Source organism: Trichechus manatus, unplaced genomic scaffold, assembly GCF_000243295.1.
Source record: "Trichechus manatus latirostris isolate Lorelei unplaced genomic scaffold, TriManLat1.0 scaffold00046, whole genome shotgun sequence".
NCBI lineage: Eukaryota > Metazoa > Chordata > Mammalia > Sirenia > Trichechidae > Trichechus > Trichechus manatus.
In genome coordinates, this window is record NW_004443982.1 from 6,036,747 (window position 1) to 6,058,442 (window position 21,696).

The window sequence follows — 21,696 nt, forward strand, 5'->3', positions numbered from 1 at the left end:
GTCACTTGTTAAAAACCAGATCCCAGGCACCTTCCCTAGAAATACTAATTCAGTAGGTATGGGATGGGTTTGGGACCTGTATTTTCCACAAGTGCCCAAGGAGATTCTCATAACAAGTAGATGAGATCTCTAATTTTCATCATCATATTTTTTATACTCTCTTTCTCCTTTTTTTGGTATTTCTTTTTCTTTTTAGCTAAGGACGTCTACTCATAGTAGTGAAGCTACACAAGGCCAGTTACGATCAATTATCACAGAGAAAAGTCTGTAGGATTCACTGCACTATCACCAAGTCCAAGTATAACCTTGGAACTTCACTAGCCTTGGGGCAGAAGATAACCATCCTCACAAAGAGTGATCCATTCTTCCTGGGCTGGCAGTGCTCCAAAGGCTGTGAGAACTCATCACAGATCTACAACCCAGATCTAAAACTCATCTCTCATAATCTCACTTATCCCTTCTTGCACTGTCTCCTACCTACTGACTGGGCTCTTTCTAATCATAGCCCAGGAGATCTGTGAGCCCTTCCAAACTCCCCAAATCTAGCTCCCTTTGGCTTCTTGGATAGGGGAGGCCTTGTATTCTAAAGACAACACTTCAGTGGCATCACCAAAATTAAACCATAGTGTGAAGATTACCATTCTCATAAAGGGGGAAGAAAGCGGACTTCTTGAAAAGCAAGAAGATTCATCAGAAAACAATTCTATCCATTGGCACATGCTTTACTCTTCACATCTTCAGGATCTGGGTATTGCACGAATATACAGGTAGATATTTGTCTAATTTTTTAAGTCTAAAAATTGAATATCTACTCTTACCTCAGCAGGTTTTTTGTGCTGATTTGGGATTTTTGACTTGCTCCTATACATTGAGCCAGATGTAAAGGAAGTGGAAGGACCTGCAAAAGATAATTAGAAAAGAACACTGAGACTTATTACACACTAATGTCAAATAAGCAAATGTCTCCAAGAGAGTATCAAAGATGTGATGGAGAAAACCACAGAGATTCTTACTATTGGAGAAAACAGTTAAATTGCACCCAAGAGAGCCTCAGGATGGAATTTAATGACATTTGCATGTGATCTCCCAGCATGCAAAAGCTTCAACAATGCTAAGGCTAAGATGATTCAATTTGATGTAATCAGACCTCATAACATTTTGCTCTATTCAGAAAAAAGGTATCTTTTGCAAAAATAACTGTAAAAACTAAAAGTGTAGAGCAGGTAATCGGTGCATTTCCCCAAAAGGTCACTGTTAATAAGGTTGCTGCCTATTACAAATGATGACTACTCCCCCACAATCAAACATTTAGTACCTGAGCTACAATTAGAATCAGGGCCTACATTTTACGCCCTCATACTTTTCTTCCTTCCTAGAAAAGCACTGTAAATCACTATTGGATTTGGCTTTTATTGTTGAGGTAATGAAAAGTGAAAAACAAGATGTTACATGCCCCACAAAACCAAGTCTTCCACCTAATTTATCTATCTCTGATAAAATAAAATGAGTAAAAGAAATGATACCCCATGATTTTCTTCCTTAACATTATTTTTTGACCACTAAAGGAGGTATGAAATAGCATGTCCTCAAGTCAAAGAAGAAAACGTGAAGGGGAAAAATGCAGATATTACCAGTTGCTGTTTACTCACTCTCATCTGAACTGTCACTGCTGCTGAGTGGCCTGTGGCGTTTCATCCTGGAGCATCCTAGGAAAGACATCAATACTAAATAAAACAAAATCAATACACTGTCCCAAAGATCCCATAAGGTAACGGCAGGCATATCGCACAAATCAAATGATTTCTGCCAAGAATATTCTCAAATGATCTAGAGTAATGGGAGAAGAGTAATACCAAATCTTCCAATAGAAAGTGTCTAAAAAATGGGGAAGATCACACATTAGCCTCAGGAAAGAGCCCAAAACACTGAGCAGGAGTAGTACAGCAACGGTAGGGCCACACATGTAGTGTCTATCCAATCAAAGGAGGTATCCATGTGGCTGTCACTAGCCAGAGGTCCCTAATGTGGCACAGTTTACTCTCAGCTACTAACTAAAAGGTTGGTGGTTTGAATCCACCCAGTGGCACTGCAGAAGAAAGCCCTGGTGATCTACTTCCATAAGATTACAGCCACTGAAAACCCTACGGAGTGCAATTCTACTCTTGACACACATGGGCTGCCATGAGTTGGAATAGGCGAGATGGCAACAAATTTGATTTTTGTTGTTGTGGTGGTGGTTGTTAAGTGCCATCAAGTCAGTTCTAACTAACAGCAACCCTATGTACAACAGAACGAAATACTGCTCGGTCCTGCGCCATCCTCACAATCATTATGCTTGAGCCCAGTGTTGCAATCACTGTGTCAATCCATATCCTTGGGGGTCTTCGTCTTTATCGCTGACCCTCTACTGTACCAAGCATGATGTCCTTCTCCAGGGACTGGTCCCTCCTGATAACATGTCCAAGGTATGAGACATGAACTCTTGCCATCCTTGCTTCTAATGGCATTCTGACTGTACTTTTTCAGAGACAGATTTGTTCATTCTTTAAGCACTCCATGGTATATTCAATATTCTTCACCAACACCATAAGTCAAAAGCATCAATTCTTCTCCAGTCTTCCTTATTCATTGTCCAGCTTTCACACACATATGAGGCGACTGAAAACACCATAGCTTGGGTCAGGTGCACCTTAGTCCTAAAAGTAACATCTTTGCTTTTAACACCCTAAAGAGGTCTTTTGCAGCAGATCTGCCCAATGCAATATATCATCTGATTTCTTTGCTGCTTCCATGGGCACTGATTATGGATCCAAGTAAGATAAAATCCTTGACAACTTCAATATTTTCTCCATTTACCATGATGTTGCTTACTGGTCCAGTTGTAAGGACTTTTTTTTAAAAAAATTTTTTTATGCTGAGGTGTAATCCATACTGAAGGTTGTAGTCTTTGATCTTCATCAGTAAGTGCTTCAAGTCCTCTTCACTTTCAGCAAGTAAGTTTGTGTCATCTGCATATCGCAAGTTGCTGATGAGTCTTCCTCCAATCCTGATGCCATGTTCTTCTTCATATAGTCCAGTTCTCAGATTATTTGCTCAGCATACAGACTGAATAAGTACGGAAAAAGGATACAGCCCTGACACACACCTTTCCTGACTTTGAACCATGCAGTGTCCTCTTGTTCTGTTCAAATGACTGCCTCTTGGTCTATGTACAGGTTCTTCATGAACACAATTAAGTGTTCCGGAATTTCCATTCTTCGCAATGCTATCCATAATTTGTTATGATGCACACAGTCGAATGCCTTTGCATAGTCAATAACACACAGGTAAACATCTTTCTGGTATTCTCTGCTTTCAGCCAAGATCCATCTGACATCAGCAATGATATTCCTTGTTTCATGTCCTGTTCTGAATCCGGCTTGAATTTCTGGCAGTTCCCCGTTGATGCACTGCTGCAGTCACTTTTGAATGATCTTCAGTAATATTTTAGTTGTGTGTGATATTAATGATATTGTTTGATAATTTCTGCACTCTGTCGGATCACCTTTCTTTGGAATGGGCACAAATATGGATCTCTTCCAGTTGGTTGGCCAGGTAGCTGTCTTCCAAATTTCTTGGCATAGACAAGTGAGCACCTCCAGTGCTGTATCTGTCTGTTGAAACATCTCAATGGGTATTCCGTCAATTCCTGAAGCCTTGTTTTTTGCCAATGCCTTCAGTGCAGCTTGGATCTCTTCCTTTAGTACCACCAGTTCTTGATCATATGCTACCTCCTAAAATGGCTGAATGTCGATTGACTCTTTTTAGTACAGTGACTGTGTATTCCTTCTATCTTCTTTTGATGCTTCCTGCGTCGTTTAATACCTTCCCTGTAGAATCCTTCAATATTGCAACTTGAGGCTTGATTTTTTTCTTCAGTTTTTTCAGTTTGAGAAATGCCAAGTGTGTTCTTCCCTTTTGGTTTTCTATTTCCAGGTCTTTGGACATTTCACTATAACACTTTCCCTTTTCTTCTCGAGCCACCCTCTGAAATCTTCTGATCAGCTCTTTTGCTTCATCATTTCTTCCTTTCGCTTTAGCTACTCTACATTCAACAGCAAGTTTGAGTCTCTTCTGACATTCATTTTGATCTTTTCTTTCTTTCCTGTCTTTTTAATGACCTCTTGCTTTCTTCACGTATGATGTTTTTGATGTCATTCCACAACTGGTCTGGTTTTCGGTCATTAGTGTTCAATGCATCAAATCTATTCTTGAGATGGTCTCTAAACTCAGGTGGGATATATTCAAGGACATACTTTGGCTCTCATGGACTCGTTCTAATTTTCTTCAACTTCAACTTGAACTTGCATATGAGCATTTGATGGTCTGTTTTACAGTTGGCCCCTGGCTTTTTCTGACTGATGATACTGAGCTTTTCCATCGTCTCTTTCCACAGATGTAGTCAGTTTGATTCCTGTATACTACATCCAGTGAGGTCCATGTGTATAGTGAAAAAAGTGTTTGCAATGAAGAAGTCGTTGATCTTGCAAAATTCTATCATGTGATCTCTGGCATTGCTTCTATCATCAAGGCCATATTTTCCAACTACTAATCCTTCTTCTTTGTTCCAGACTTTTGCATTTCAATCACCAGTAATTATCAATGCATCTTGATTGCATGTTTGATCAATTTCAGACTGCAGAAGCTGGTAAAAATCTTCAATTTCTTCATCTTTGGCCTTAGTGATTGGTGCATAAATTTGAATAATAGTCGTATTAACTGGTCTTCCTTGTAGGCATATGGGTATTATCCTATTACTGACAGCATTGTACTTCAGGATAGATCTTGAAATACTCTTTTTGATGACGATCGTGATGCCATTCCTCTTCAATTTGTCATTCCCAGTATAGTAAACCATATGACTGTCTGATTCAAAATGGCCAATACCAGTCCATTTCAGCTCACTAATGCCTAGGATATTGATGTTTATGTGTACCATTTCATTTTTGACAATATCCAATTTTCCTAGGTTCATACTTCGTACATTCCACATTCAGATTATTAATGGATGTTTACAGCTGTTTCTTTTCATTTTGCGTCATGCCACATCAGCAAATGAAGGTCCTGAAAGCTTTACTCCATCTATGTCATTAAGGTTGACTTTACTTTGAGGAGGCAGCTGTTCTTAGTTGTAATCTGAGTGCCTTCCAACCTGAGGGGCTCATCTTCCGGCACTATATCAGACAGTGTTCCACTGCTGTTCATAAGGTTTTCACTGGCCAATTTTTTTCAGAAGTAGACTGTCAGGTCCTTCTTCCTAGTCTGTCTTAGTCTGAAAGCTCCGCTGAAACCTGTCCACCAAGGTTGACCTTGCTGGTATTTGAAATACCGGTGGCAAAGCTTCCAGTATCACAGCAACACACAAGCCACCAGAGTATGATAAACTGACAGACACATGGTAGTTTTGTTTTGTTTTTTTTTTTTTTTAACAGAAGGAAAAGGTAGTTGTGAAAGCAGAGCTGTCCAAAGACAAAGTTTAAACGATGCTTTGTACTAAACTTCTAAAAGCCCCAGTGTCCTTCTCTGAGTGTGGTCAATGACAGATAAAAAGAAGCACCACCCTTATGGGAACACACCAGCAGTAATGCATAGGAAAAAAAAGACACAGTTAAGCACTTTAAGTCACAAAGGAAATGTTGAAACAAATGAGAAAGATAGTGACACAGGTGGTAAACTACGTTTTTTTTTTAATGTGCTGCAGCATACAAAATGCTATTGGGACTGTCATAATTCTACAAGGACTAAAGGTCAGGGCTACTGCCTTCAAACCACTTACAATCTACTGAAATGGTTGAAATCCAAGTACAAGGTCTCTGAGAAATTACAAGTAACAACAACAAAATTGTATGTTAAAAAGCTAATAGATGGAATTCGGGGAATCTGGAGGTGTAAACAGACCATCGTTCCAACCCTCGGCTTTGAGGGACTCTGGATCAGGGAGCAGAGGAAAGCAGCGAGGAACTGCAGACATGCAAGAAGGAACAAATCAAGAGATGCCTATGGTAGGAAACCACCTTCTCCCACTGTCTCTGCCCCTCTCCCCAGCCACACAAGCAGCCTGCTGCTGTGAACTGGGGAAGTGGCCTCAGAAAAAGAGCCTGGTTCCCTAACCACCACACTCCGTGTCTGTACAATGAGACAGGACCCAAAGCTTTTGTTCTAAAATAAAAAAGGCAGACCTCCCCGGCAGTCAGTCCATTTGGAGTGTGCCAGCACCGCCCCCACCTGGACACTGTCAGCTGCAAGCCTATTGTGAACTGCTACAGAAGGCCTCCTTCAGTGGAGTCTGCTCTCACAGTCAACACTCTACATGCCTCCCTGTGTACCCCACAGCGCAGGTCTTTGAAACCAACAGGACAGACCTCCCAGGAAGTCAGTTTGGGTCTGCCTGCTCCCCCTTCTGGTTGGCACTGAGGACTGGTGACTGAGGCTGCTGAGTACTAGGAAGCAGGCATCTTGAGTGGAGGCTACACCCACAGTCAACATACTACAGGGGAGGCTCTGATAACAAGACAAACCTCCCTGGGGTTCCATTCAGAGTATGACAACCACTCCCCTACCCGGACACTGTCACTTGCAAGACTGCAGTGAATTGCTACAGAAGGTCCCTGGAATAGAGTCTGCACCCATAGTCACCACTCTACTTGCCTCTTTGGGCACCCCATAGCTCAGGCTTCTTAACCCAACAGGACAAACTTCCCTGGGGGTCGATTTGAGTTAGTCTGCCCCCACTTCCAGTTGGCGCTGAGGACTGCTGTCTGAGGATGCCATGTGCTTGGAAGCAGGTGTCCTGAGTGGAGACTGCATTCACAGCCAACAATCTACCAGGAAGGGGGGTAATGATAGCAACAAAGCAGACCTCTGAGGATCTGACCAGAACGTGACACCCTCTTCCCCCACCTGGTAAACTGCTACAGAAGTCTCCTGCAGTGGAGTGTGCTCCCATAGTCAGCACTCTACCTGCCTCCCTGTGCACCCCATAGCTCAGGCCTCTGAAACCAACAGGACAGACCACTTTGGGGATCAACTTGGGTCTGTCTGCTTCTCCTTCTGGGCAGCACTAAGGACTGCTAAGGCTGCTGTGTGCTAGGAAGCAGGGATCTTGAGTGGAGGCTACACCCACAGCCAACATACTACAGGGAAGTCTCTGATAGCAACAAGGCTGACCTCCTTGGGGGTCTATTTAGAGTGTGACAATCCCTACCCCAACCAGTAACTGTCGGCTGCTGGACTGATACAAACGCCTTCAGAAGGTCCCCTACAGTGGAGCCAGAAGGTGGGTCACCTAAGAGGAGACTGCCCCCCCTAACCACCACAGAGCTGCTACGGCTCTAAAAACAACAAGACAGATCTCTTGGAGGTCCCTCTGGGGACTGCCAGCCCCTCCTCCTCCTGAAACAGAGGAAATTCTGCTTGTGCTTCCCCTGAAAGCCAGCTCAGAGAGAAGCAGCCCCTACAGAGAAAGGAATGAAGCCTGGAGCAAAACCAGAGGGCAATACGAAGCCCCAAAGGGGGCTTGCAAGGTGTGGGTTCTCTGACTGACAACGTGGTTGCACAAACAGCAAAGGGAAGGGAGTAATAACCAGAGAGAGGACTGTGCTTCCTGGTGGACAGACTGATTAGTACACAATATCTCGCCTGCTGGCTAGAGGACAGATTGACCACAGTGTGTTTTCGGGTGTGTTTGGGAGAGACTGAAAGTTGAAAACTGAGATCTGGAACTTTTGAAACCTAATTAAACCAAGGAGGTAAAAGGAGCTATCATAGAGAGGGAGAGAAAATGATAAGCAAAGGCTGAAGGCTCTGTCTGCCCAAAAATTTTTTGCAGAACGTAGTGTGGGCCACAACTCCAAATACTGGGGGAAACTGAGAAAGGTTAACACCCTCAAAAATTCCAATGCCCTGACAAAAAAATCACAAGACACAGAGAAACAATGACCCATTCAAATGAACATGACAAAAGGAGTCAAAGTGCACATAGGGATGAGCAAATAATGGGAAAAAAAGACTATAATAGAACAACATGAAACATAATTAAAGACCTAAGGGAAGAAAAAGACAAAGAGCTAAAAGAAATAAGGAAAACAACGCAAGAAAAAAATGGGAATCTAATAAAAAGATATTGTAACTGAAAGGGACAATAACTGAAATGAGAAACGCAATAGAAGGACTTACCAACATATTTAATCAGGCAGAAGAAAGAATCAGCGAATTAGAGGATAAGATAGTTAAAATTACAGAGGCTGAAGAGCAAAAAGAACGGAAGCTCAAGAAGGCTGAGTAAAATTTAACGGAATTATGTGACAACAAAAGACCTAATATACACATCATGGGAACTTCAGAAGGAGATGAGAGAGGAAAATGGAGAGAAAATATTTGAAGAAATAATGACAGAAAATTTCACCAATCTAATGAAAGACATGAATCTACAAACCCAAGAAGTTCAAAGAAACCCAAGCAGGATAAAACCAAAGATATCTACACCAAGACACACCATAGTTATGCTCTCAAAACGTAAAGAAAAAGAGAGAATCCTGAAATCAATGAGAGAGAAGCAAACAGTCACATAAAAGGATCCCCAATAAGACTAAGTGCCAATTTCTTCTCAGAAACATTGAAGGCCAGAAGGCAATGGAATGAAATATTTAGAGGGAGAGAGGAAGGGAGGGAGGCAGGAACAGAAGGAAGGAAAGAAAGAAGGAAGGAAAGGAGGGAGGGAGGGAGGAAGGAAGCAAGGAAGGAAGGAAGCAAGGAAGGAAGGAATAAATCACTGTCACCCAGCGAAACTACCCTTCAAGAATGGGGGTGAAACTAAAACATTCCCCAACAGAAGCTGAGAGAGTTCATATCCACCAGACTGGCCCTACAAAAAATATTAATGGGAATTCTGCAGATGGTAGAGAAAAGACATTAGAAAGTAATTCAAAGCTACATATAAAAAGAAAGATCCGTAATAAAAGAAAATGCATGGAAAAGTATAAAGACCAGCAATAAGGTATATTCATGCTTGACAATTCTAGTTGTGTTGTCCTTCATGTTTCTTAACAACAAATGTAAAAAAAGCAAGGATAAAATTATGCTACAGCCACCTGAAATATAAAGACATAATTAGTGATAAAAACAAAAGGGGAGGGGTGAGAAGAATGGTATAGATACAGAACTTCTTATATGTTACTGAAGTTAAATTGGTATCAACTTACCCTAGAATGTTATAAATACAATCTGTTAAATGGTAACCACTGAGAAAATACCTAAAAAACATGCACAAAAGTAAAGGAGAAGGGAACCAAAATGGCTTACTGCAATAAACCAACAAAACACAAACGCAAGTAGTAAATCCAAGTAGTAAAGGACAAAGACAAAGTAAGGCTTAAGACACACAACAAACAAGTAACAAAATGGCATAAGTAAATAACTTCATATCGGTAATTACAGTGAATGTAAATGGACTAAATAATCCAATCAAAAGGCAGAGAGTGGCAGACTAGATAAACAACAACAACAAAAAAAAAACACCATGATCCAACTATATGCTGTTTACAAAAGACACACCTTAGACCCAAGGACACCAACAGGTTGAAAGTGAAACAATGGAAAAAAAATATTCCACGCAAATAATAACCAAATGAGAGCTGGAGTGGTAATCTTAACATCAGACAAAGTAGACATTAAAACAAAATCTGTTAGAAGAGATGAAGATGGACATCATATAGTGATAAAACGGTCAATTAGTCAAGAAGATTTAACAACCATAAATACGTATGCACCCAACATTGGAGTACCTAAACATATAAAGAAAATACTGATAGAATTGAAGGGAGAAATACATAGCAGTACAATAATAGTTGTTTTTAATACACCACTTTCAATATTGGACAGAACACCTAGGAAAAACATCGACAAGGAAACAGAAGACCTGAATGACACTGTAAACTAACCAGACTTAACAGACATATCTAGAACACTGCTCAACTCCACCCAACAACAGCACAATAAATGTTCTACTCCAGTGTACATGGATCATTCTCCAAGATAGACCACACTTTAGGTCACAAAACAAGTCTTGATAAATTTTAAAAGATTGAAATCATATAAAGTATCTTCTCTGATCACAACGGAGTGAAGCTAGAAACAGATAACAGAAAAAAACCTGAAAAATGCACAAACACATGAAATTAAACAACACATTATTAAACTACCAATGGGTCAAGGAAGAAATCAAAAGAGAAATCACAAATTTCTTAAAGTCAAATGAAAATGAAAGCACAACATACCAAAACCTACGGGATACAGCAAAGGCAGTACTCAGAGGGAAACTTACAGCAATAAATGCTTACATGAAAAAAGACAGAAGAGCTCAAATCAATAGCATACCTTCACAACTTGAGGAACTAGAAAGAGAAGAGCAAACTAAGCCTAAATCTACCAGAAAAAGGAAATAACAAAGATCAGAGAAGAAATAACACAGAAAAGCTACAGAATCAACAAAACCAGAAGGTAGCTGCTTGAAAAGATTAATAAAACTGACAAACCTTTAGCTAGACTGACAAAGAAAAGATGCAAATAAGCAAAATTTAAAAAAATGAAAGGGGACATCACAACTGACCTGATAGAAATAAAGACAGAATATTACGAGCAACTTTACAGCAACAAACTGGATAACCTAGATGAAATGGACAAATTCTTAGAAGCACACAACCTATCCAAACTGACTCAAGAGGAAACAGAAAGTCTCAATGGGCTCATAACAAGCGAAGAAACTGAATCAGTGATCAAAAACCTCTCAACAAAAAAAGTCCTGGACCAGACATGGCTTCACTGGAGAATTCTACCAAACATTTAGAGAACTGACACCGATACTGTTTAAATTCCTACAAAAGATAGAGAAGGAAGGAATACTCTCTAGTTCATTTTATCAAGCAAACATAGCCCTGATACCAAAACCAGACAAAGACACCACAAGAAAACTACTGGCCAATATCTCTTATGAATATAGATGCAAAAATTCTCAACAATATACTAGCGAACAGAACATCCTGACCAAGTGGGCTTAATTCAAGGAAAGCAGGGATGGTTCAACATTAGAAAATCAATCAACGTAATATACCACATCAATAGACCAAAGGAAAAGAACTACATGATCATCTCTATGGATGCAGAAAAAGCATTTGATAAAATCCAACACCCTTTCTTGATGAAAACTCTAAAGAAGACTGGAATAAAAGGGAAACTTTTCAGTATGATTTAGGGCATATATGAAAAGTCAACAGCCAACATTATACTTAATGGGGAAAGACTGAGAGCTTTCCCCCTTGAAACTGGGGACAAGACAAGGGCGCCTGCTCTCACCACTTCCATTCAATACAGTATTAGAAGTCCTAGCCAGAGCAATAAGACAAGAAAAAGAAACAAACGGTATCCAGATTGGAAAAGAAGCAAAATAATCTCTATTAGCGGATGAAATGATCCTATATATAGAAAATCCAAGAGTCCACATGAAAACTTCTAAAGCTAATAGAGGAATTTAGCAAAGTTGCAGGGTACAAGGTCAACAAACAAAAATCAGCTGGGTTTCTATACACTAGCAATGAGAAATCTGAAAGGCACATTAGGGAAACAATTCCATTTACAATAGCATCTAAGAGAATAAAATACCTAGGAAATAATCTAACCAATTTAAACACTGCTGAAAGAGATTAAAGAAGACTTAATATTGTTAAGATGTCGATACTACCCAAAGTGATCTATAGATTCAACACAATCCTCATCAAAATTCTAACAGCCTTCTTAACAGAAATAGATAAACCAATCCTCAACTTTATATGAGATGGCAAGAGGCTCCAAATAGCTAAACAATGTTGAAAGAGAAGAACAAAGTATGACTCAGGCTTCCTGATTTTAAAACATACTACACAGCTTCAGTATTCAAAACAGTCAGTATAACAAGAGACACACAGACCAATGGAATAGAATTCAGAGTTCAGAAATAAACCCACACATCTATGGTCAACTAAGTCCATTCAATGGGGGAAAAAGTATCTCTTCAATAAATGGTGTTGGGAAAATTGGATTTCCACATGTAGAAAAAGAAACAGGATCCATGCCATACACCATACACAAAAGCAAATTCAAAATGGATTAAGGACATAAATGTGCAGACTAAAACCATAAAATTCTTAGAAGAAAATGCAGGGGCAACACTGTCAGGCCTAGCTTTCAAGAATGGATTATCCAATAAAACAACAAAAGCACAAACAGCAAAAGACAAAATAAATAAATGGGACCTCATAAAAATTGAAAATTTCTGTTCATCAAAAGACTTTACCAAAAAAGTGAAAACACAAGCTATCAACTGAGAGAATATCTTCAGAAATCATATATTCGCTAAGAATCTAATAACCAAAATATATATAAAACTTCGACAACAACAAAAAGACAAATAACCCATTCATAAAATGGGCAAAGGACCTGAATAAACATGTCACCAAAGAGGACATTCAAATGGTCACCAAACACATGAAAAAGATGTTCAGCATCATTAGCCACCAGAGAGATGCAAATCAAAATCACAACGAGATACCATTTTACTCCCACTAGGATGGCTAAGATAAAAAAAACAAAACAAAACAAAAAAAAAACCCAGAAAATAAAAAATGTTGGCAAGGATGTGGGGAAATTGGAACCCTTATCCATTGCTGGTGGGAATGAACAATGGTACAGCCATTATGGAAAACAGGGTGGTGGTTCCTAAAATAAAAAAAAAAACCAAACTAAAAATAGAACTACCACATGACCCAGCAATTCCACGCCTAGGTATATACTCAAAAGACTTGAAAACAGAGACTCAAAAAGAGACTTGTACACCAATATTCACTGCAGCACTATTCACAATAACCAAAAGGTGGAAACAACCTAAATGCCCATCAACAGATGAGTGGATAAACAAAATGTGGCACCTAAATACAATGGAATACTACTCAGCCAGCAGGGGAAATGAAGTCTTGATACATGCTACAATATGGATGGGAGCTGGAAGATATGCTGAGTAAAATAAGTCAATCACAAAAGGATACATATTGTATGAACTCATTTATATAAAAAGATAAGAAAAGGCAAATGTATAGAGACCAAAGTTTCTTACTGGTTATCGGGCAGGAGCAAGGGGGAAAAGGGGGGTTAATGGTGATGGAAATAATGCATTGATTAAGGGTAGGGTTGAACAGCTGAGTATTGTAATTGCTGTCAGTAAGTTGTTCACCCGTAAAAAGTTGAATTGGCAAAAGTTGTGTGATAGATATATTTACAAGAATGACAAAAAAAGTGGCTGCTGAGGCTGCTTATGTACAACCAAACACCTCATTGGATTTGCTTCCTTGGTTTGAAGGTTTAGGGTCATGATTTCATGGGATATCGTAGTTAGTTGGCCTAATAACGTGTTTAATGCTTCTGTCCTATAAATTCATTGCACAGTGCCTGGGGTCTTAAAAGCCTGCAAGCAGCCATCCAAGGCACAGCAACTGGTCTCTATTCACCTGGAACAAGAGAGGAAGAAGGAGAGTCAGAAACAGGAGGAGGATATGGAATGTGTGGCTAACTGCCTCCATGAACAACTGTCTCCTTTGCCATGAGACCAGAAGAAGTGGGTGGTGCCTGGCTACCATTTCTGAACGTTTTGGTCAAGGACTCTATAGAAAAATTCTGATCAAAAGGGGGAAAATGCAGAGAAGAATTTCAAATTCTCATGGACTCTAGACTTCCTGGAGCCATCGAGGGTAGATGAACCCCTGAAACTATTGCTCTGAAGATAACCTTTAAACCTTAAACCAAAAATATCCCCTGAAGTCTTCTTTAAAAACCAAACAATAATTTAGCTTAACTAGTAAAAAAAAGTCTACCTTGATCATTATGGTCTTTTAAAATCTATCTATATAGAGTCGCTATGAATCAAAATTGACTCGATGGCAACAGGTTTTATATGGGATCAAAATGACAACGGCAACTCGAAAGATTAGATAGGAACCTTTGGGGACAGTGAGTTTATCTTAATGAGGGAGGAACAACTTGGGAAAGGAGGGTGAGAATGGTTGCACAACTTGAAGAATGTAATCAACGTCACTAAGTGGTACCTAGAGAAACTGTTGAATTGGTGTATGTTGTGCTGCGTATATTCCCAACAACAACAAAATAAATAAAATTTAAAAAAGAAAGCTAATAGATGATGACACTAAGAAGTACACAAGTATAAGGGACGTTATTGGTAAATGCTATAACATATACAATTTTACAACAATAGCAGTAACAACTAAAAAATACGAGAGTGGCTTCATAAGTAGATATGTATGAATATATGTATATAGGAAGGTGTATATGTGTATACGCATGTACACTTATAGGTGTATATGTAGCCATACACATATACATATTTGTGTGTGCTACATCCATCCATCCATCCATACACACACACACACACACACACGCATATATATAATAAAGCATATAAGGGGCACAGTCACGGATACTTTAAGCAAACACTTCGCAGGACTGGTTTACTTGGTTTGAAGGCTTAGGATCAGTCTCATGGAACAACTCAGTCAATTGGCACAACAGTCCTTAGAGTTTATTTTCTACATCCTAGTTTGGTAAGTCGCGTCTGAAGTCTTAAAAGCTTGCAAGCAGCCATCTAAGATACAACTACTGGTCTCTCTCTACTCGTCTGGAGCAAAAGAGAAAGAAGGAAATCAAAGACTCAAAAAAGAAACTAATCTACGGACTAATTGCCTACACGAACCACTATGGCCTCATCTATCCTAAGACCAGAAGAACTAGATGGTGCTCAGCTACCACTACCGACTGTTCTGACCAAAGACACAACAGATGGTCCCGGATAAAATGGGGTAAAATTGTGGAACAAAACTCAAATTTTTTTAAAAAGGCCAGACTTACTGGACCAGTAGAGACTAGAGGTACTTCAAAGTACCCTAAATATGTTCAAAGAACTAAGGGAAACCATGATTAAAGAAGTAAAGGAATGTATCCCCCCTAGATACTTTTAAACTTTGAACTGAAACCACTCCTGAAAGTCACTTTTCAGCTAAATAACAGACTGGCTAATAAAATAAACAATATCACTTGTGAGTCCTGTGCTCCTTTAATAATAACAACAACAATAAATCATATATAAGAGAACAAATGGTCAACATTTACCCTCAAGCAAAAATGAGAAAGTCATTGAAGGGGGCAGGGAAGCTAGATAAATGGAAATGGAACAACTAGAATGGAAATAATAAGAATCTTGACACAATGTGGAAAATGTAACCAATGTCACTGAACAATATGTAGAGAAACTGTTAAATGGGAACCTAATTTGCTGCATAAACTTTCACCAAAAATACAAAAAAAAAAAAAAACTAATAGAGATTTCCACTTCTCATAACATAGCGTGAGGAATTCTGAGGACCCACTACCCAGTGAAACTGGTGAAAATTATTAAAACAACCACCATTTAAATTTAAAGTCTCCAGAAATGGTACTGGCATACAGCAAATGAAGAAACACTTATTCAAGAAAATCTACTAAATTTGGGAAGCTCTCTTCTTCCTCCTTCACAGCTTAGTAAGAGAAACCTCACTTCTGACTGGTACAGCCAAAACACAGGGCTACCTCTCCCTGCAGCTTCCAGTCAGAGGGCTTTCTTCCCAGGAGGAGCAGGACATCAGCATTTCTCATCTGCTCTCAGCTACCTGTTCCTAAGGCTAAACTCTGGGTTGAATGTAGCTGAGAAATGGGGGCTCTGTTCTTCTCTGCCCCTACTAGTGGTGGTAGGGAGAGTCTACCTTGGACGCAGTGCCACTAAGAATACTAGGAAAGGCAAGCCTAGGAGACCTGGGGGTCAATATAAACTTACCCACCCCCAACTGGGCAGTCACCTCCTAAACAGGGTTTGTCACTCAGAGATTTTGCCTAGGGGGAGAAGCAGGCCATAGACAGAGGGCTTCAAATCTCTCCTCAAAGGAACAGATTCATTTGCAACAGACTGTGGAGAAGTTCAAGCTTAGGCTGGCTAGTTTGCTGGAGAGACAACTAGGAGAAATCCTCCTGGGATCAAAACAAATCTCAAATACTGATCTCCAGAACTATCCCTTCAAAAGTGCCCTAACTCGACTGGATCAGTATATGGAACAATTTATGCACCCCCCCCCCCGCCTCCAGGCATTGCTGAAAAATGATAGAGCAATAAGCCAGCAAATAGCAAAGCTTAAAAGCTAGCTGTGGTCACCAAACAAGGCAGTCAAGGAGAGCCCTGTGAAAACCACTGTAAAACCCAGGGTAACTGTGGGCATATCCAAGGCCACACTCCCAAGGAGCAACATCAGAAGCTTCACATTGAGGGCAGGGGGAGAGGATAGGCTTCACTAAAACAATCCAGGCAGTCACTAAAGAAGTAAACAAGCCCCAGAGAGGGGGGACCAGTACCCAGAGTTGCTACATTATTTAAAATGTCCAGTTCCCAACAAAAATTACTAGACATGCAAAGAAATAAAGTATGAGCCACACACTAACAAGAAAATAGGTCAACAGAAACTGCCTGTGAGAGCAACCAGATGTCAGACTTCACAAGTAAAGACTTCAAAGTAGCCATATAAATATGTTCAAAGAACTAAAGGAAACCATGATTAAAGAAGTAAAGGAATGTATGATGACAATGTCTCATCAAATAGAGACTATCAATAAAAAAATAGAAATTACATAAAAGAACCAAATGGAAATTCTGGCATCGAAAAGTACAATAACTGAAATAAAAAATTCACTAGAGGGACTCAACAGTAGATTTGAACTGGCAGAGGAAAGAATTAGCAAACTCAAAAATAGATTGATAGAGATTAGATAGATTGAAGAACAGAGGGAAAAAAGAATAAAGAAAAATTAAGAGCTTTTCAGAGAAATGTGGAACACCATTAAACACATCAACATAAGCACAATGGGAGTATCAGAAGGAAAGGAGAGAAAAAAAAGCAGAAAAAATACTGAAAGAACTAATAGCTGAAAAATCCCCAAATATATTGAAAAACATTAATCTATACATCCAGGAACCTCAATAAACTCCAAGTAGGATAAATGCAAAAAGATCCACAGAACACAATAGTAAGAATGTTGAAAGTCAACAATAAGGAGAAAATCTTAAAAATAGCAAGAGAAAAACAACTCATCACTTACAAGGGTACCCCAATAAGGTTAACACCTAAATTCTCATAGAAACAATGGAAGTCAGAAGGCAGTGGGATAAGATATTCAAAGTACTCTGCAGTATGGCTGCACATATCTGTGAATATACTAAAAACCAGTTGTAGACTTTAAACGGGTGAACTGTATATCACATGAATTATATCTCAATAAAGCTGTTATTTAAAAATTAATAGGATTAATACAAGTACCAGGATAAATTAAGACTCTGTTTATCTTACTGTCTAGTTCAATTAAATTAAATATTTCTTTAAACAGAATGTTACCCTCCACTATATAATTTTTTGGGGCTATGTTTGGCTCCTTGGTGCAAAACCTAAGGCATTTAAATACTCTTCTGAAATGCAAACAACAAAAACAAACACTTCCCATAAAAAAGTAATGAGTAATTTAAAGTCACACTGAGTGTAGAAATTTAAACAGAAATAAAATACATTTTCTAATAAATATTCTAATTATTTTCTACATACATTTTCTAGTTATTCTAATAGCAATTCATTTAATTATTCCCTATTGAATGCATAAATGTACCTAGAGTAACACTTCATTTACCTGGTATCATTGGGATGGTCCACATACGTGTAAACTTCCAGATAAATGATATGTCCAAGCATTTAAAATCCTAACTATTAATAATAGGAGTTTTTACAAAACATCTATTTATTAGTTTTCAACTGCTGCAGTAACAAATTGCCACAAATTTAGTAGCTTAAAACAATGCAGGCTTATTTTCAGTTCAGTAGGTCAGAAGTCTGACACAGGTCTCACGGGGCTAACAGCAAGGTGTCGGCAGCACTGTGTTCCTTTCTGGAGGCTCTAGGGAAGAATCCATTTCCTTGCTTTTTCCAGCTTCTTGAAGCCATCCACATTCCTTGCATCCTAGCCCCCCTTCCTCCATCTTCAAAGCCAGCAACACCACATCTCTGACACTATGTCTGTCATTACCTCTCCTTCTCTGACCCTTCTCTTCTGCTTCCCTCTTCTACTTTTAAGGACCCTGTGATTACACTGGGCCCACTCGGATAATCCAGGATAATGTTCCTATTTTAAGTAGCCATGTAGCCTAACGTATTCACAGGTTCTGGGGATAAGGACGTGGATATCTTGGCGGCATTATTCTGCCTACCACAATATTTTTTGCCTTATTAAAAGTGAATATACTCCCACACAGATATACCCAGCAGATTTTTGACAAAAGTGGAAAAGTAATTCAATAGAGGAAAGACAGCTTTCTCAATAAATAGTGCTGGAGCAATTGGACATCCACAGGCAAAAAAAAAGAACCTTAACCTAAGTCTCATACCTTATACACTAACACTAACTCAAAATGGATCACAGATTTAAACCTAAAACTATAAAACTTTTAGAAAAAAGTAAGACAAAGTCTTCAGGAGCTAGGACGAGGCAAAGAGTTCTTAGACTTGACATCAAAAGAATGATCCATAAAAGAAAAACAATTTGCCTTCATCAAAATTAAAGAAAAAATTGCTCTGCAAAAGATCCTGTTAAGAGGATGAAAAAACAAACTACAGACTAGGAGAAAATGGTTACAAACCACATATCCAACAAGGGACTTGTATCTAGAATATATAAGGAACTCTCAAAATTTAGCAGTAAAGTAAAAAACAACCAAATTAAAAATGAGCAAAAGGCTTGAAGAAACATTTCACCAAAAAGGATACACATATGGCAAATAAGCACATGAAAAGATATTCAACATCATTAGCCATTAAGGAAATACAAATTAAAACCATAACGAGATTATCATTACACACCTATTAGACAGATGAAATAAGCACTGAAAGTATCAAATGCTAGCAAAGATGTGGAAAAACTGGATCATTCATATATATATACTGCTGGTGGGAATGCAAAATGGTACAGCAGTTCTGGAAAACAATTTGGCTGTTTCTTAAAAAAAATTCAGCATGCAACTACCGTCCTGGGCATTCATCCCAGAAAAACGAAAATTTATATTCACACAAAAACCAGCACACAAATGTTTATAGCAGCTTTATTTGTAATATCCCAAACTGGAACAATCCAGATGTCCTTCCATAGGTGAATGGTTAAACAAACTGTGGTATATTTATACCATGGAATATTACTTAGCAATAAAATGAAAAGAAGTACTGATACATGGTATATCATGTAGAACAAATGTAAAACATGTTAAAAAAACACTTAGCAAAAACATTATGCTCAGTGAAAGAAGCTATACACGCAAGACCACTTATTGTGTGATTCCATTTATATAAAATGTGCAGAATAGGCAAATCTATAGAGACAGAAAGTAGATTAGTGGTGGCCTAGGGTTGGGTATGGGAAAGGGGACTGACTGCAAATGGGCATAAAGCTTCTTTTGGGGGTGACAGAAATTATCTAAAATTGGATTGTGATGATGGTTGCACAACTGTGTAAATATACCAAAAATCTTTGAATTAATTGTACACTTAGAACAGGTAAACTTTATGGTATGTAAATTATACCTCAATAAAGCTTAAAAAAATCATCTTCCTACCTTCCACATTTAAATTATTGTAACATTTTACCAATGAGAAATTTTTAGACAGAGCCAAGAAGAGTGGCAATAGAAAAATTCTGTGTCTACTGAATATAACCTCCATATGGATAACTCATAGTGGGATCAAAAGCAACAAATGGCATAGAATAAATATTTTATTCTCTAAAAACTTTCAGTGGAGAAAGACAACTGAGCATGGACCCTCTCACCTTCCCTCCCTGAGAATTTAAGGAGACATAAGACCTCTTGTGAGACAGATACTCCTCTTATTTCAAATTCTGGACTTACGAACTTTGGATAAAACAGTTTCTCTATCTTCTATAATATTCTATTATTTAAGTGAACAAGTTACCAAACTATTCATGACTCTGGTTGTGTCTTAGTTACCTAGTGCTGCTATAACACAAATACAGTGAGTGGCTTTAAAGAACAGAAATTTATTTTCTCACAGTTCTGAAGGCTAAAAGTCCAAATCAGGATCCTGGCCGTGTCGATTCCTTCCTTGACAGTAGCCCTGGGTATCCCTTGGTTCCTTGGCATTCCTTGGCTTGTAGATGATTCTAACACAGTGTCCGTCTTCCCGTGTGTGTGTATTCTGGGCTTTTTATAACTCAGAAGTGATTAGGTTTAGGATTCACCCTACCTTAGTATGACCTCGATTGATCACATTACATTAGACTGCATTATGGAAGATAATGTGCTCTACCCAAGGCCAACTGATTTAATCACGTGTCTACTGCATGACAACAACTAGGCTAGTGCTTGGACAACCATAACCTAGCCAAGTTGACACATAAAATTAATCATCACAGGGCTGGAAACAGATTTTTAAGTATCTGTAAAGTTTGGTGTTCCTTAAACTATTACAGTAAAAACCATTTTTTTATTATAGATGGAAACAAAAAAAAGTTTGTATCATCAGTCAAGGGTCTAGGAAACATCTAATACCAGTAACGTCAATCAAAGGAAATAAGAAACTGACTTGCCAACGATTTTTACAAAAGAAAACAAAGTAAGCCAATTTTTGGATTTGGGCTGTTACAGTCCATTGATCTGTTTATTTCTGTGACAGCACTGCTGTTTTAATTACTGTAGGAAAATGACAACAGTAAATATCAGCAGAATGATTCCATGATGGTAAATCTTTAGATCTGTGTTTATTATTTCTAATCACAACAACAGTCCTTTAATATCATCACCACCTATTTTACAAATGAGGAAACTGGAGCTCAGAAATGTTTAACTGGCATGCTTGGAGCCACACGGCCACCAGAGGGCAGAGCTGGCAGGTGCACTGGGAAAGGGCACTCCAAGAGGACCCTGACACTGGGAGGCAAGGTGGAAGGACAATGGCCAGCCTCCTCAGCATGGCCTGCAAGGACCACAGTATTCTGGCTCCAATCTGTCAGATCTCATCAGCTGCTGCTCCCCTGCCTCCCCTAATCTCCTGCACATGCCATGCCTCATAATGTGATTCCATGAACACATTATCTTGTTTCAAACTTGCCAGCCTTTGCACAGGGCTCTTCGGACTATAATTCTCTCCCTGTTTACCCTGACATTTCCCCTCCAAACCTGGTCCTACTTATCAGCTCTTCTCAATGAAGCTGCTCAGATACCCCTCCCTGACAATTATTCACTCCTTTGTTTTCTAGCACAGTCTCTGTAGGTGCTTCTGTCTGTATAAAAAGTACCTCACTTGCACTGTGAATATTCTTTACATGGTCAGCCCTGCCACTAGACCACAACCATCTTGAAAGCAGAGACAGTGTCACATTCATCTCTTACCCCTCAGCTCTTAGCACAGTGTCCTACACAAAAAAAAAAAAAAAAAAAAAAAAACCCGTTGCCGTCAAGTCAATTCCGACTCATAGCGACCCTATAGGACAGAG

General features: G+C 39.0%; 1 protein-coding gene across 1 annotated transcript in view; it reads right to left on the bottom strand.

The window, feature by feature from the left end:
• Positions 1-1,992, bottom strand: part of JADE3 (jade family PHD finger 3) — a 101,701-nt gene extending 99,709 nt beyond the window's left edge. The window contains exons 1-2 of the mRNA XM_004376905.2: positions 1,650-1,992; positions 819-898 (exon numbers count right to left, since the gene is read on the bottom strand). Of these exons, the coding sequence (XP_004376962.2) occupies positions 819-898; positions 1,650-1,782 (213 nt within the window). The 5' untranslated portion in view covers positions 1,783-1,992. The remainder of the gene's footprint in view (positions 1-818; positions 899-1,649) is intronic.
• Positions 1,993-21,696: the final 19,704 nt, after the last annotated feature.